Genomic DNA, 14,627 nt, shown 5'->3' on the forward strand with positions numbered 1-14,627 from the left:
TGCTGGAAGGCGCCTCTGATCTCCTGGCCCTCGACTGACTTCTGTGGGGAAACAGCTGGGCTTCGGGTTAATGGACTCCAATAGCTTGCTCTGAAACCTTTGATGTTGACCCTTCACTGCAAATGAGTGTCAAAGAAAGACTTTAATAACTTGCTCTGTAACTTAGAAGTGTTGGAGATAACACCATTAATCCCTGTTTTCCATAGTTGGCAGAAAGCTCTAAGTACCTCTAATACTTTCTAAATCTGACAGTTTTAATTATTTCCCTGCACCGTTATTGATCTGGCAAGTCAACCTGTGACTTTGAAGGCCTTTGTCAATACCCATCGCCAATACCAGGACCAATCACTCCTTGGCCACGACGGCTCTGGCGTGGTCTGCATGCCAGGCAGGGGCGCTGGGGAGGGGTGCAGTCGCCTGAAGCTGCGGGAGCCCCGCCCCCTGACAGCAGGCAGCTCTAGAGGGGCCTGTCAGGTGGCGTCGGAGTCCCCTGGTGTATGCTCCACGGTGTTCTCGTTCCTAGTGACCTCTGAGGCCACTCAGGCCCCTGCCACAGTAGCAGGGCCAGTGACGGTTAGTACTCCACGTCTCACGTCAGAACAGAAGGCAAGACCTGAGGAATCAGAATCAGACGGCACACTCAGCAGGGACATGGGCGAGACGGAGAACTGGTGCCGTGAGCATTGGTGTGCACACACATGCATGCACACCCACGCACACGCCTGTACACATGCTGCAAATTGTACCATTCAGTGGCCTGACCTGGGAGCTGCTTTCCTAAGGGATGGATGGTTCCAGGTGAGCGCGGCTGCCCTCCTCTGTAGGTATTCATGGGACGTCTGAGAGGTAGCTCTGAACACCACTAACTCCGCAGGTCGGCGCAGGGGTGTCTGGGAATGCCAACCAAGCTCTGCACTGAGCAGGCAGCCTCCCTTCGGGCGTGGTGCTGACAGGCGACCTCAGGGGCGGAGCCGAGGGAAGAGGTGCCTCTGCTCATGGTTTCTGCCCACAGGGCTTTGGGTCCCGTGTCACTCTCAGCTCCTTCTCCTCCCCCTCCCTGCTTCCCTCCACACCCACTCCCCACCTCACAATGCCTGCACCTCTCCCCACAGGTGGCTGCTCTCCTGCTTCTTCACATCCACCCACTTTGTGCCTTTGCAGCTACGACTGCAGCCTCAGCCAACGCAACCTGCAGAGTGAAAGGTGAAGCCTCCTCCCTGGAGATCAACAGGCGCGGGGATGCTGACATGTGTCCTTCCAGCCCCACACGCGCAGGTGCGAGACAGGAGCACACGTGGGCACAGGTGGGCTGATCTTCTGGAAATATGTCCTGCTTTCGCGTGTCCACTGCTGCACTTATGTTTTGGGCTGTGTTTCAGGATCTTCCCGTGCACACAAAGACGTGCCCTTTGCACGGATGACTGCATGGGATCTGCAGGGCGGGCACACCACCGGTGAGGGGCAGGTTCCCGGCCAGCGGCCACCGAGGTGCTTCCCGCGGGTTTCCCAGCAAACATGCTGTTTTAGCAACATTTTTGGTATGTCTGTGACACGAGCCTGAGTCTTTCTCCCTCAACCAGACGCGATGCCCAGAGTGGAGAGAAGTGAATTTTAAACCGAGATAGACATGCTGAGGTTGCCTCCAGAAAACCGTGACCTGTGAGCGTTCTCGCCAAAGGACACGGTCCTGGGACCTCACCCACGGCGAGCAGCAGTGGCCCACTTCCTGCTGCCCCTGTCCAATGGCCACGCATCCTCGTCTCCAAGCCCAGCGGCCTGTTTGTTTTGCTTACTGGCTGTTCTCCTTTTCTCCTGGGAGTTGCTTGTTCACGTTCTTGCCCATGTTCCCACTGTTGCCTTTTTCTTTATGGTTCTGTGTGTCTTTTGATACATGGTTAATACTAATCTTCGATTTCAAATATTTTCTTTATTATTTCTACTCACGGTGCTTAGGATGCCACCGCTATCTGTTCTTTTCATTTCCATGTTGACAAATATATCTTTTATCACAATCTGAGTTCTTTTGTATATCACTCAGAACTGAAGTTTTTGTTATTTATTGCTTGTGGTAGTTCTCGGTCTTTATTTTCCCCTGATGGGCTGTCCTGGTCTCAAAATTATTTATGAAAACTGTGATTTTGATGTAATCGTCATCACGTGCCACATTCTTATATGTTCTTGGGTCTTTCTCTGGATTTTATTATTCTTTTATCTACTGATCTTTCTGTGTTCACCCCTGTGTGAATACATTGTCTTTTGAATTCATGATCGTGCAGCTTTCCCTGCTATCTGGCTGAAAGCCCCTCTGCCTGTTCCTCACCTCTGTTCTCACGGTCAGCCTTGCCAGTTTTCTACTTCACGTAGAGTTTAAGATGAAGTTTCAGAAGGCGTCACATTGGGATCTTCACTGAAGTTGTGTTAAGTGTACACAATGATGTGGGAAGGATTTATATTCTTATAGTAATGTCTTCCCCACAGCAGCACTGCTTATCTCTCCGTGTAGATAGATCTTCTGTTAGGTCTTTTCAGTACGGTTTATAACTTTCCGAAATACATACATTGCATTTCATATTATATGTACATATATATACACATATATGTGCATGTATTTTTCTGGATAGTCTGAGTTTTCTATTGCTAACGTGACTATGGTTCTTGTAGGTGTAAAATAAAGCTGTCGGTTGAGGTATTTTGATGTGGTACTTAGCCACTTTCTGTATCCTTGATATAATTCTACTAGTTTCCATTTTATTCTATTGGATTTTCCATCTGTAAATTCCATCTGTAAATCATATATTCTAAAAGCTTTTTCCTTTTTCATACCTGGAGCTCCTTCGTCTTGTACTTTTGCATTGAAGACTACCTCTCCTAAGTAAGCAGGCAGTATGATCGCCAGAGTCTTGCCTCTTGTTCCTTCATCCCACAATTTCTTAAGGACCGCATATGTTGTGCAGATACGGCTTCTCAGTCCTGGAGATACAGAGAGGAGCAAAGTTCCTGGGAGCTTAGATTTTGGGGGTAACATCATAAACAGATGAACAACAATGTACATCATGGTAATAAATCCTTTTAATTAAAAAAAGACAGCAGTAGCATAAGAAAACAGTGATAGAATGTGCTTTATTTTACACTGTGGAAATGCTACTGAATGTTAATATTGATTATAGTATTGGCTGCAGTTTTGTCATAGATTCATATAAATAAGTTTAAGAGGATTCTTCACATTATAAACCTGTTAAAACTTTTAAAAAACTAAAAGGTATTTAATCTATGAAATGCATTTGTGTTTATCAAGATACTCAAGGTTTTGTCTTCATCAGTTCACACACGTGAATAAATGTCCTGAAGTTGACACAGCCTTGTGCTTCTGATATAAAGCCTTTTGGTTTGTGACGGATGATGTTTTTTAGTATCTTGTTGAAACAGCTTTCCGTCTTTTTTGGAAGTTCTAGAGGTTTTGCCTGTTCAATGTGGGGCCAAGTAGAACGCTCCAGCTGCCACCGGGGCCGATGCCCGTGAAGGCTGAGCACGGATGTTTCTGCATTTCTTTTTGACAATGTTTCCTTACAGTTATTTTTACTCTCTCTCAGATGGTTTTTCTCATTTACATGTTTCTAAGTACATGAATTTTTCATTTAGCTTTTAAAATGTATCGTGATGTATTTATTTTATTTTATTATGATTATTGAATCTCTCTTTTAGATTTTCCATGTTTATTTTATTAGCATTCCAAGGAAGGAGCTCTTGGTTTCATGGATCAAAACTACCTCTTAAGCTGTTTATTTTTTCGGGGATCAGCCATATTTAAAATGTGCAGTTTGGGGAGTTGTGGCATATGCATGAGCCCGTGAGACGGGGCCACAGTCAGGACGCCTGCCGTGCCCCATCCCAGACCCCACCCCCAGGGTCCATCCTGACTCTCAGCTCCTACTGTTTTGGGGAGGCAGGTCCCATGTTGTCCCACAAATCTCTGAGCTCTGCTTATACGTTTTCAATACATTGTTTCCCTTTTCTGTTGTTCAAAATCATTTCCATTGCTCTTTTGTTTCTACGACCACCACCATTTTGGGGTGGGGTCCGCCTGGTAGATGTTCTGCTCTGGTTAACGGAGACTTTGGTTCTAGAGTGTAGACCTGACTTGTTCCTACATCTTCTGTTTCTTTGCGGCGCCTCCTCCCTGTGTTTCGAGAGTTCGCCTCTGCCCCTTGGAGCACGATGGCAGCGGCCCGGCTGGCGACTCCCGCGGCGTCTCTATGCTGCTGCTCATTGATTGCTCTTGCTAGCTGAACGGCTTTCTCCCAGTACTTGGTATGCTGATCCGTTCTGGGTTGTGTTCTGAACATTCCCAACATTAGTCCATGGGACGCTGGGTCTTCTAGAGTCTGAGCTGAAACCCAGGTTAGGTTCCAGCCTCAGGCTGCAGCATCTTCATCCGGGCCCAGGTACCAAGAGGACAGAAGGGGTCCCTGCACAGGCTGGGGCTCAGGCGGGCTGTCCTGTGGCCACCATGCTGTCCATGTTGCTTCTGTCACTTGCCTTGGGCTGAGAAGTGAGAACGGGAGGAAGAAAACATCAAACTCTGATCTTACCATGCCCTTCCCGTTCCTCAGACCAGAAAGCAGCAGCTGCTGTTGGCGTCCTTGATCTTGGTCCTCAGTGTGCATGTCCAGGTTTCATGCCGCTTTGTGTGCAGGGCAGGGACCGTGCAGGGCAGACGTAGTCAACTCCCGGGTGGTTCGGCAGAACTCTGACTCCTGGTCTTGTTCACCAAACCATCAGCAGCTCCTACGTCTTAGCACCCACAGTGGGCTGCCCCGGGGCCTCCTGTCCAGGACTCAGCTGCGTGCCGCAGGACACGCAGGGTGCAGCGTGCTGACTCCGGCTTCCCTGGTGTCCTGCCCACACAGGTGCAATTTTAATTTCCATCCTCTTCTCAGGAGAAAGACGGAACAACCTCTTTCCCCATGATCGATGACAATTTGCATTTATTTTCCTGTGTTCATGGCTCCAGCTCCGCTTTGTCACTGGATTTGGTCTTTTTTTTTTCATCATTTAAAAAAGTTGTCTGTGAGTTAAGTGCATTTCCCCTCTATCTGCGGCAAACCGAGCAAGCTTTACGGGTCATGCATCACTTGGCTTGGCTCGTGGCATCCCTGCCCTGCAAGGTGTTTTTTTATTTTTTATGAAGTCAGAGTATCCTCTGGGTTACAGCTGAACTCATCACATTTCTTCCCGTACTTGTTGGGGGTTTTTTTTGTTTGTTTTTTGTTTTTTGTTTTTTTAGTTTCTCAGGAATTTGGAATGGATTCTCACATACACGGAGAGAAAGGTACCCACGGCACCCTTTCAGTTACTCAGTGTTACGCACGGACGTGACTATTTCTTGCACTACTTGAAATGTCTTTATTTCAAACTAAATTTTCATACGTAATTGTGTCTATTCCTGGATCTTTGACTCTTGCATCCGCCTGTCTGTTCACGCACGACACCTTACTCCTGTAATTAAGAGGACTCGTGGTATGCTTTGGTATTTGACAGGTTAGCCCTCCACCCTGCACCTTTATTTTAGGGTTTCTTCGGCTCCTTTTTTTTTTTCCCTGATAAAATTTGTAATCAACTTGCCTACTCCAGAAACCAAAGCTAAAACCAGACAGAATTTTATGGGGACTTAAGGAAAAAACTGACATAAATCTGTCATTAAGATTTTCTTACCTTAAAATATTGCATTCCCCCCCCCTTTTTTTAGCATACTTTCGTGGGACTGTTTTATAGCTTCTTTCATAAAAGCCCTGTTGGATCAGTCGACTGGGTCCAGCTTGCAGTGGGTGGAGAGACAAGAGCAACAAGGCGGCCTGGGCTTGGGGGGGACACCTCGGGCTCTTAGCAGAGAAGCTTACACCACGGACTCTGGCGTCACGCGACTTTCCTCTGAGTCCCCGGGTTGCTACCCACTGGCTGTTCCGCTTCGGGTGAGTTCCTTAACCTCTCTGTGCCTCCAGGCCCTCATCTTGGAGTGGGAATGATGCTCCGTCAGTCCGTGTTCTCCCGTGTTTCTTGCTGAGTGGTGAACAGGACCTAATTGATTCTGTAACGTCGGCCGTGTTTATGCCCCCGTCCTGAGGCTCTCCTTCCAAGTCATGTTACAACACGTAATGATCTTCGGGAGGGACGGAGTCAGTCTGACGTTCTCCTTCACTGCAGAAAATGTATTTTACCTCCACACCGAAAGTTAAAAATAATAGACAAAATTTTATGTTGGAATTTGATGTTCTATTATTTTGAACCTTATTTCTGAAGGAGGAAGTGCATGCGTTTACATAATTGGATTCTGATCTGAAGGAGACGGAATTCTGAGGTTTACTTGCATTAATAAACACTTTCCTCATTGCAGCATCTCAAGGAATGGGTTCTCCCAACTGTGGCCAGGACAGGTGCTCCAGCACAGCCCTGACCTGTCTGCTCTCCTTTCGCTCCCAGGTGGTAGTCTCACACATAGCCGGAAGGAAAAGTAACACCTAATTCCAGGTTTTATTTCGAGCGCTATTAACATACTTTCATTAACTATCACTTAATGGAAAACCTTTCACGTTTTCATCCAACAGATATCTACCAAGAGCCAGCTGTGCGTGTCTCCCCTGGCCGTGGGCTGGGGGTGGGAGTTAACCCCACGTGCGTGTGACATGCGCGCTCCGGCCTCTAGACGTGCCGTCCGTGGTTGAAACAAGGCCATTTCACAGCCGTGGGGCTCGGTGGCTGGTGGGTCCGTCGTCGGCAATCACCCACGTCCCGACTCTCGTTGGTCACATCCTATCTGTCCAGCATGGGTGCCCAGGGCTGGTGTTCAAGATCAGCCTCGGGCCGGACAGTCACCTTCTGCTTGGCGCTCACAGCAAACCCATAGGCAAGAAACGAGGAGCCTTGCTGAGCGTCGGTGGGGCGTGGATGAGGAGGGCCTCCCTGGAAAGGCGGTGACCGTGTGGGTGACGCCGAGTCGGATGGGCGTGGTGGGGCGGGTTCCCAAGCACAGAGGGCCAGCAGACCACCTCGTGTGCCCGTTGGAAGTGGGGGGGTGTGGAGCCCAGGAGCAGGCTGGATCTGTGCGCGTGAGAAAGCCATGTTTAACAGCCAATCTGTCACGTGGACAGTACGTGTCATCCCTCAGACCAACGTGACCGCTGGCTGCCCACTGCCGGGATGTTCCTGCATCTTCCTTCTCCTGCATCAACTCATCAATGGCAGACGGCGGCAGAGGCAGACCACGTCCCTGCCCACGTGCTTCCTCCTGGGGACGCTGGGAAGAACAGGGCCCCAGTACCACGTGAAGCAGACTGCAGAGGGCCAGAGCCATCCGCCAGGCATCCAGGTGGCTGGCAGATAGGTGCGGTGGCAGGTGGGACAACCTTGGTCACCTACTTTGCCCTCCAGGCTGTCCCTGTCTGGCAGAGCACCCAGCCAAGATAAACTCCCAGCTCCTCTTTAAGCAAGCTTTTGGCACCATTGTGCAAATATTTGCGTGTGCACACACGTGAAAGATGCATTATTGCCTTGAAATCAGAACGCTTCATTAAAGTTTCACCAGAATCCTGACAGGTGTGTGTGGGCGTGCACTCAGCCTTGCATCTCCACACTTGAGCCGCCTCAGCCCCAGTCTCCTTGCGTGGTGTCCAGTGCGGAGGGCGGCGTGGTGCGGGGGCAGGAGAAGGGCTCTGTCGCCCAGAGGGCTGGGTTGGGGGTTGGCTCTGCCCCCCCCCGGACATTACCAGACCACAGCCCCAATGTTCTAGCTGTGGAAATGGCCAGGGACGGCACTGACCCCTTGGGCTGTGGTCAGGAGCAAATACCGCGATACAGGGAAGCATAGTGGTGGCCCGTGGCAGGTCCTGAAAGATGGCAGCCGTCTGCGCTAGCTAGGGAAAGCGGTGTGCGTGTCGGCTCTGGTGCACGTCCTCAAGGGTTCCTGCGACAGGGGCTCCAGAAGGCTGGGAGGTGTCTGACGCTCCAGCGTGTGAGGCTGCATGTGCGTGTTGCGTGTGTGTGCCGGCACGGCTGCGTGTGCGCGGATGGCAGGGGAGAGCTGCTGTCTGGATGCACTTAGCGGACAGAGGCGCGGGAACGTGAGGCTCAGCCCTCCCATGGCTCCGCCGAGGATCTGATATGCGTGGCCTCACCAGGCATTTTACCTGCCGGCAACACTCAGAAATGTCACTTCTCGGGGCGCCTGGGTGGCACAGCCGTTAAGCGTCTGCCTTCGGCTCAGGGCGTGATCCCGGCGTTATGGGATCGAGCCCCNTCAGGCTCTTCCTCTATGAGCCTGCTTCTTCCTCTCCCACTCCCCCTGCTTGTGTTCCCTCTCTCGCTGGCTGTCTCTATCTCTGTCGAATAAATAAATTAAAAAAAAATCTTAAAAAAAAAAAAAAAAAGAAATGTCACTTCTCTTTGCTAGAAAATGGAAATCAGGTCGGAAGGAACTCTCTGGCCTGTGGAATGCTCTGGGGGCAATGGGCTACCGCCTCCTTAATGGGCAGAATGGAATCTGGTACTCGCTGGGAAAAAACTGGGAGAAATGAGGGTCACTTGCTGAGTGCAGCTAATTCTCCTAGCCCCAGGATATCCTAGCAGCAGCCGATGACAGAACAGAACTGCGCCTGGAAATACCAGCCTGAAGAACACAGGTGTGGGGAGAAGAGCTGCCTGTGTCCCTACTGGAGCGGTTTCAGCAAATCAGATCCCTGTTTCCACCCTAGAAACCACAGTGAGTGAGTGTGTGTGTGCACGTCTGTGTGTGTGAGTGAGAGAGAGAGAGAGAGAGGGAGGGAGGCCTGCTGTGTTTTACTTTTGTCTTAAGGAGGCTCGGATCCTGGCATATAAATCCGGGGCTGACTAGCCTGTTGGATTTGAAGTTCTCACTGGCAGGGACAGGCCCGCTGAGCTGCCTGAGCCGGGACCGGCCTCACCCCTGCATGGGTCCTGAGGCAGTCGTGTCTGGTGGACCCCTGCGCCCACGCAAAGCCAGCCCTAGGGTTGGATAGAGGTGCTAGCTGGCTGCACTGGCGGCCTGGACCCTCAAGGGCCTTTCCTGGCAGAATAGGAACCAAAGCCAGGCCCAGCAGAGCTCTGCCTCCAGACGGCTTGCTGGCCATTGCTCAACCCCGGGTGGTACTGTGGGGGGAACCACAGTTCTGTAAAAATTGCCGTATCTTTGCCTTGTCTCTAGGACCCTGAACACCAGCAGTCTCGGGGGGAGGGACGCAGTTCCCAGCGCATCCTAGAGTGAACTCGTCTGCGTCAGCCCCGCGGTGAACAAACTCAATGGGGGCCAGTGGGGTTCCAGAGCTCAGGTGACCTCGCAGGCCCACGTCAGGCCAAACACAGCCCTGTCACTGGGCTCCTCTGATGTGTAAATTCGGGAACATGAGGGACGGGGATGACTGGCCCCCTGCATATTAACCTCTAGGGACACTGTGAGCAGGAATGGAAATGCCCCCAGATCCCAGAGTCCTGTAAAGAGCAGATGGGGTAGGAGCCATGTCTCTTTTCTGCTAGAAATGGCAAGGCCACTGGAGACCCCTGGTCAGCGTCCCTCTGACTCTCCCTTCTTGGTGGGCTGGGCCTCAGGACAGTGTCCCCTCTTGTGCCCTTTGATGGCCGAGGTGACTGCTGGTGTCTGGATCACGGACAGTTTCCTCATTTCTGGAAGTGAGAAGTCAGTAGGCAATGGGACAGACCCAGCTAAGAGAGGTGGTACGTTCACATTAATGCAGCCTGTGGTCCAGGAACTCCCGAGCTCGTGGTTCCCTCCTCTGGCTTCCTAGATGGAGGCGGAGTGAAGCGCTGCCTCTTCCTGGAGTCCCTGCAGGTGACCTGGGGCCAGGGGCAAGGAGGGGCTGCCAGGCCCTGGTGCGCAGGGAACCCGGGCCCCGCCCACACACAGTCCCGGCCCCACCCCCACAGAGAACCCAGGTCCTGCCCACACAGAGAAAGCAGCCCCCCATCCAACAGAGTCCTGGCCCCGCCCCACGGGGAACCCTGGCCTGCTCCCCCAGGATTTCGGGGGCCCTCTGTGGGTCAGCTCCTTGGTGCTGCTGTAGGCAAGCACCACCACGGAAGAAGAGAAGCCATCCTGCCACAAGTCCCTGCAGGGCCACTCCCTCTCCAACATCTGCGGGAGGGTCCTTCCTTCCTCAGGCAGCTGCGGTGACCTCAGCGCTCCTGGGTCAGGACCCCATCCCTCCTGTCCCTGCCTGTGTCCTTAGGGGCCCTCTGTCTGTCCCGTCTCACTCTCCTCTCTTGGATTCAGGGCTCACCCTAATTCAGGATGACCTCACTTTGAGGCCCTTCGCTGGGCTACGTCTGCACAGACCCTTCTTCCAACGAGGCCACCCTCACAGGCTGCCGGGGACACACCTTCTGGGGCCTCTGTCCACCCCCGCACTGGATGTGAGCCGTGTGGCTCTGCTCCTTGGCTTCCTCCTCTGGAAACAGCGGGTTGTGCATGGTCCCAGCCCAGCTTTCAGGGAGGAAAGCCACCAGCAAGGGACTGGTAAGTGTCTGCTCATTCTCAGAGGCTTTGCAATTTGTCCTGCTTGCGATCGCCTTTGTTAGGAGACACATTCCAGTTGGTACTGGGGGGGGGCCTGGCTGTGGTCCCTGGGAAGGCCAGGGGGATGCAAGCCGTCCCTGGCCCTGCCACACAGGGAGGGGTCCCTGGCCCTGCCACACAGGGAGGGCAGTGGCCTGGTGCCCGGGGGGGGGGGCTTTGAACAGTGTGTGTGTCACCTGTCCTTGACAAGCTCAAGGAGGGGCTCATGGTGACTCCTTCCAGCTCTGGAAAGAGGCCCATTCAGGACAGCCCCAAAGGACAGTCACCAGGATGGGATGCCACTTGCCTGCCCAACCCGTAGGTGAGATAGGAAAGAAATACGACAGATTAAATACTCAGACTCAGTATCTAACATTAGCTGTTCATGCTTTGCATATTTCACAATCTTGTTTTCAGGGAATTATGTCAAGAGAGTCTCCGATTTACCGTCTGGGAGCTTCCCAAGTGCCTGCCCCGAGGCCCTGGCAGCCGAGCGTTTTTATTGCTTCTTATTCTCCCTGCTGTCCTGGGATTCCTGCAATTGCATTATGCACCCGAATGCCGTTTCTGTGCTGGCAAACTCCTTGTTCCTCCTGACCGGCGGGCTCTGCAGGTTTGACAGCTCCAGCGCTGGCCGAGGAGGGGCTGCTGCTAAGGGAGGAGGGGGCCCAGGGTTCGGTGAGCCAGCACTGTGCACGGGCATCCCCGGCAAACCCGCATAGGAGGTTGCTGATTTAGAACGCCCCCCACCCCCACCCCGAGCACAGACAGCGTCTCATAACTGGGCGACCTCACATCAGTCTCCTGTCCCCCCAGGAGCACACCCTAGTGCAACTGGCAGGGCTGGGGTCTCACTGCCGCTTCCAGGGGACCGACAGGCTGGGGGACATTTGCCAGGGCCGGGTGATGGAGTTGGGGTGATTTGCCGATTTTAGACCCGGAGCCCTGAGACTGGGCACCTCATCCCAGACGGTGGAATGATTTTTTCTCGACAGTGGGCTTTCGGATGTTGGACCCTTTGTGAAAGCCATTTGTTGGGGTGGCATTTGTGATTGAGGTCAGGTGTAGCATGGAGGTCTCCTAGCCCCCTCCCGTGAAACCAGACCCGACCTCTAACAGTAGGCTGCTGGGGTGTGCAGGGCAGGGCAGCACCTGTCCGTGCTCAGGGCAGGCAGGCTGCCCCGCTGCTGTTCGTCACCCCTGCCACATCGGAAACAGGATTTTCTGTAGGGATGAAGACAAGACGCTCCCTAGGGGCTGGCCACTGGGTGGCCCGTGGCTGGTCTTGTCCTCTCCCCCGGCCCTAGGCCGGTGCTTCTCCTTCTGCCCCTTCTCGGGGCCTCCCAGACTGTGGGGGAGCAGGCAGGGGGTCGGAAAGCCAGCCACGGCCTGGGGGTCGACTTCCCTGGGATGCCGTCCACTCTTCTGGGGGTTGAATGTGTCCCCAGCGAGCTTGTCATCAGGCAGCTCCAGGGCTGCTCTCAGCACCTGCACAGAGGAGCCCTCCGTCACGTAGCCACAGCCCGTTAGCCGTACACATTGCACAGACGGGCGTGCACACACGTGCACACACATACAGGTGTACACGTGCACATGCGAAACACGGCTCACGACAGACACAAGCACACACGTGTGCACTTGCATGCACGCGCGTATACACATGTAAGCGTGCACACGCTCAGGTGGGTGCTCCCTGCAGAGTAAGACATGGGAAGCCCACCCTTGCTGTGACCCAAGGAGCTCTAAAGCAGAGGTCCTGCTCGGCCAGAGGAGCCTGCTGCCCGGTGGGGTCGAGGGTCAGGAGGAGGGAAAGCAAGGTGAACCTCACGCAGGCCACGTGGGTTATTGTGAGAGCTCCCACCTGGACGGCCTGGACGGCTGGCTTCTGTGCTTGCCTCAAACCCCCTTGTCCCCCCATCCCCAGCACTGAAGGGGATCCCAGGAAGTGTGAGCCAGGGGACATCTGCCTATTCCTCAAGGCCAGGGGACTCCAGGCCTAGGAAAAGCCACAGTCTTTAGGTCTTCGGGGCCCACCTCCTGGGCCACAGCAGTCTCCCCTCCCTCCTCCTCCCCCTTCTAGAATGTGCCTCAGGGCCTTTGCACTGCAGGCCTCTTTGGATGTCTTTTCCTCTGGTTGTTTAAAGTTCAGCCTGTCCAGAGTTCAGCTGCATCCCTTCCTGCCCCGCTTCCTCTCCCCTGCTTTGCTTCTCTCTTCCCCGTGACCCCTGCCTACCGTGTGCCTGCTTTATGCTTTACTCTTTCCATGGTCTGTGGTCTGACCTCCTCTCGAATGTAAGCTCCCAGGGGCTTTGTCTTTCAGGTTCCAGGGCAGGGCTGGCCCACACAGGGGCTCTAGTGCATGGGGAAGGAGGGTTGGGGAGAGAGGAGGGGAGGAGAGGGGACAGGAGGGGGATACGCCCCCAGCTCAGACTCTGGAGCCTGCAGCCTGGCTGCCGGTTCTCAGCACTGCCACTTGGTGCGAGAGCCTCTTCTGGTCTTCAGAGTCAGCCACGGGTTGGCCTTCGCCTGCCCGACACAGCCTGAGCGTGCGGGCCGTTTCCAGACCCGCGTCTGGCAGGGGGCAGGGGAGGGGACGTTCCCCAGGCACAAAGGATAACTTCGTAAAGCTGAATCTTATTAAAAAGCAGACAACATTTAAAACCAATCTGAAGTCGGTGAATGTTCACCCCCTCCCCACGCGTTTTAGCGTCCACGACGCAGTCCCTTCCAAATCCATTTTACTCTGGTTGGAACAGCTCTGCTCCATGGAAATGCCTTTAATCAGATTCCTCTGCTCCTCCCAGACAGGCAGCTCGGGGTGGTGTGTTTATTTTCCAGACTCGCTAGACTGTATGAAAACAGGCAGCTGCACCTGAGCCAACGTGGCGTCTGTGTTTTGGGCAAGGATCGAACGCAAATATCCTATTTCAGGGTGCCTGGCCAGACTTTCCTCCTGTGCCCAAATCCCAAGTGCCAAATCCTCTGCGCTCAGTGCAGTCTGTACTTCGCAGCTCCCTCTCTCGTCTTATGCTATTATTTAAAGCAAGATTTCTTTGGTGAGAAAGACGCCTAGAAATGCCACCTTCCTGGGCGGAGGGTCTGTCCCGGGTGCCTCACGTGATATTGGGTCTTTTCCAGGTGGACTTGGTGGTTGGGAATTGTGGCCCCACAAATAAGGGCTCTCATTTTAGGGAGATCCAGAATGAGCCTTTCATATTCATTATCTCATTGAATGCTTGCAAGAATCTTGAGGAGTAATTGAAAAAACAAAAACAAAAACAAAAACAGATGGATAAACTGAGATTGAAGTGAAGTGACGTGAATGGCCAGGGGCAAACAGCCAGCCGCAGGGCGGGACGGAAATCAGACTGGTCCTTGGTACGCTGCCTCCCAGAAGCAGACATGAGCTCTGGGTTTGGTGCTTTGGTTTCAAACTGCTTGTTTTCTTATTTCTGAGCGTGGTAGGTCCGTTGGCGTTGTGCACACAATATGCTGCAGGGTTGTGTCAGCCGTTCTAACGGAAGGCTTCCTTGTACAGGTACCGCCGCAGGGGGACGCCGAGCTGCTCACGTGTGGGAGGCAGCCCTGTGCGGTTGACAACTGTCGGCTCGGGGCGAAGTGCTCCCAGCCACCAGACCTGCTACTGGCAGAAGCAGGTGCACCATGGGTACAAAGTGTGTCTGCGCAAAGAGGAAGGTACAATTGAACAGTTTCATCTCCACCGGGGGCCCCAAGCTGTGGCCCAGAGGCCACATCCTGCTGAGCACCTGTTGTTGTAAATAAAGTTTTTTTGGAAAATAGCCACGTCCAGTTGCTTATTGTCTCCAGCATCTGATGCAATTATGACAGCAGAGTTGGGCTGGCGTGACTAGGACTAGGGGGTCCATAAAGCCTAAACTGTTTTCTGCTTCTTTATAGAATTACCTAACCCTTATCAAGCTCACCATTCCTGTCATTGACTATCTACCCCTGAAGCAAACACGCTTGCCAAGCCCTGGTCTGCTCTGCTTACTTGGTGGAGAAATTTCCGCGTGCCCCTGCCTTGGTC

At 53.2% G+C, this 14,627-nt stretch overlaps 1 protein-coding gene across 1 annotated transcript; it reads left to right on the forward strand.

Annotated features, from left to right (window-relative positions):
• The first annotated feature begins 1,033 nt into the window (after window positions 1-1,033).
• On the forward strand, window positions 1,034-14,358 carry LOC117796311. Its single transcript, XM_034643697.1, has 5 exons — window positions 1,034-1,538; window positions 8,601-8,752; window positions 10,298-10,540; window positions 10,997-11,192; window positions 14,118-14,358. The coding sequence occupies exons 2-5, from the start codon at window positions 8,626-8,628 to the stop codon at window positions 14,356-14,358; spliced, it is 807 nt and encodes a 268-aa protein (XP_034499588.1). The 5' UTR covers window positions 1,034-1,538; window positions 8,601-8,625.
• The last annotated feature ends 269 nt before the right edge of the window (window positions 14,359-14,627 follow it).

The sequence above is a fragment of the Ailuropoda melanoleuca genome, chromosome 15, assembly GCF_002007445.2.
Source record: "Ailuropoda melanoleuca isolate Jingjing chromosome 15, ASM200744v2, whole genome shotgun sequence".
Lineage (NCBI taxonomy): Eukaryota > Metazoa > Chordata > Mammalia > Carnivora > Ursidae > Ailuropoda > Ailuropoda melanoleuca.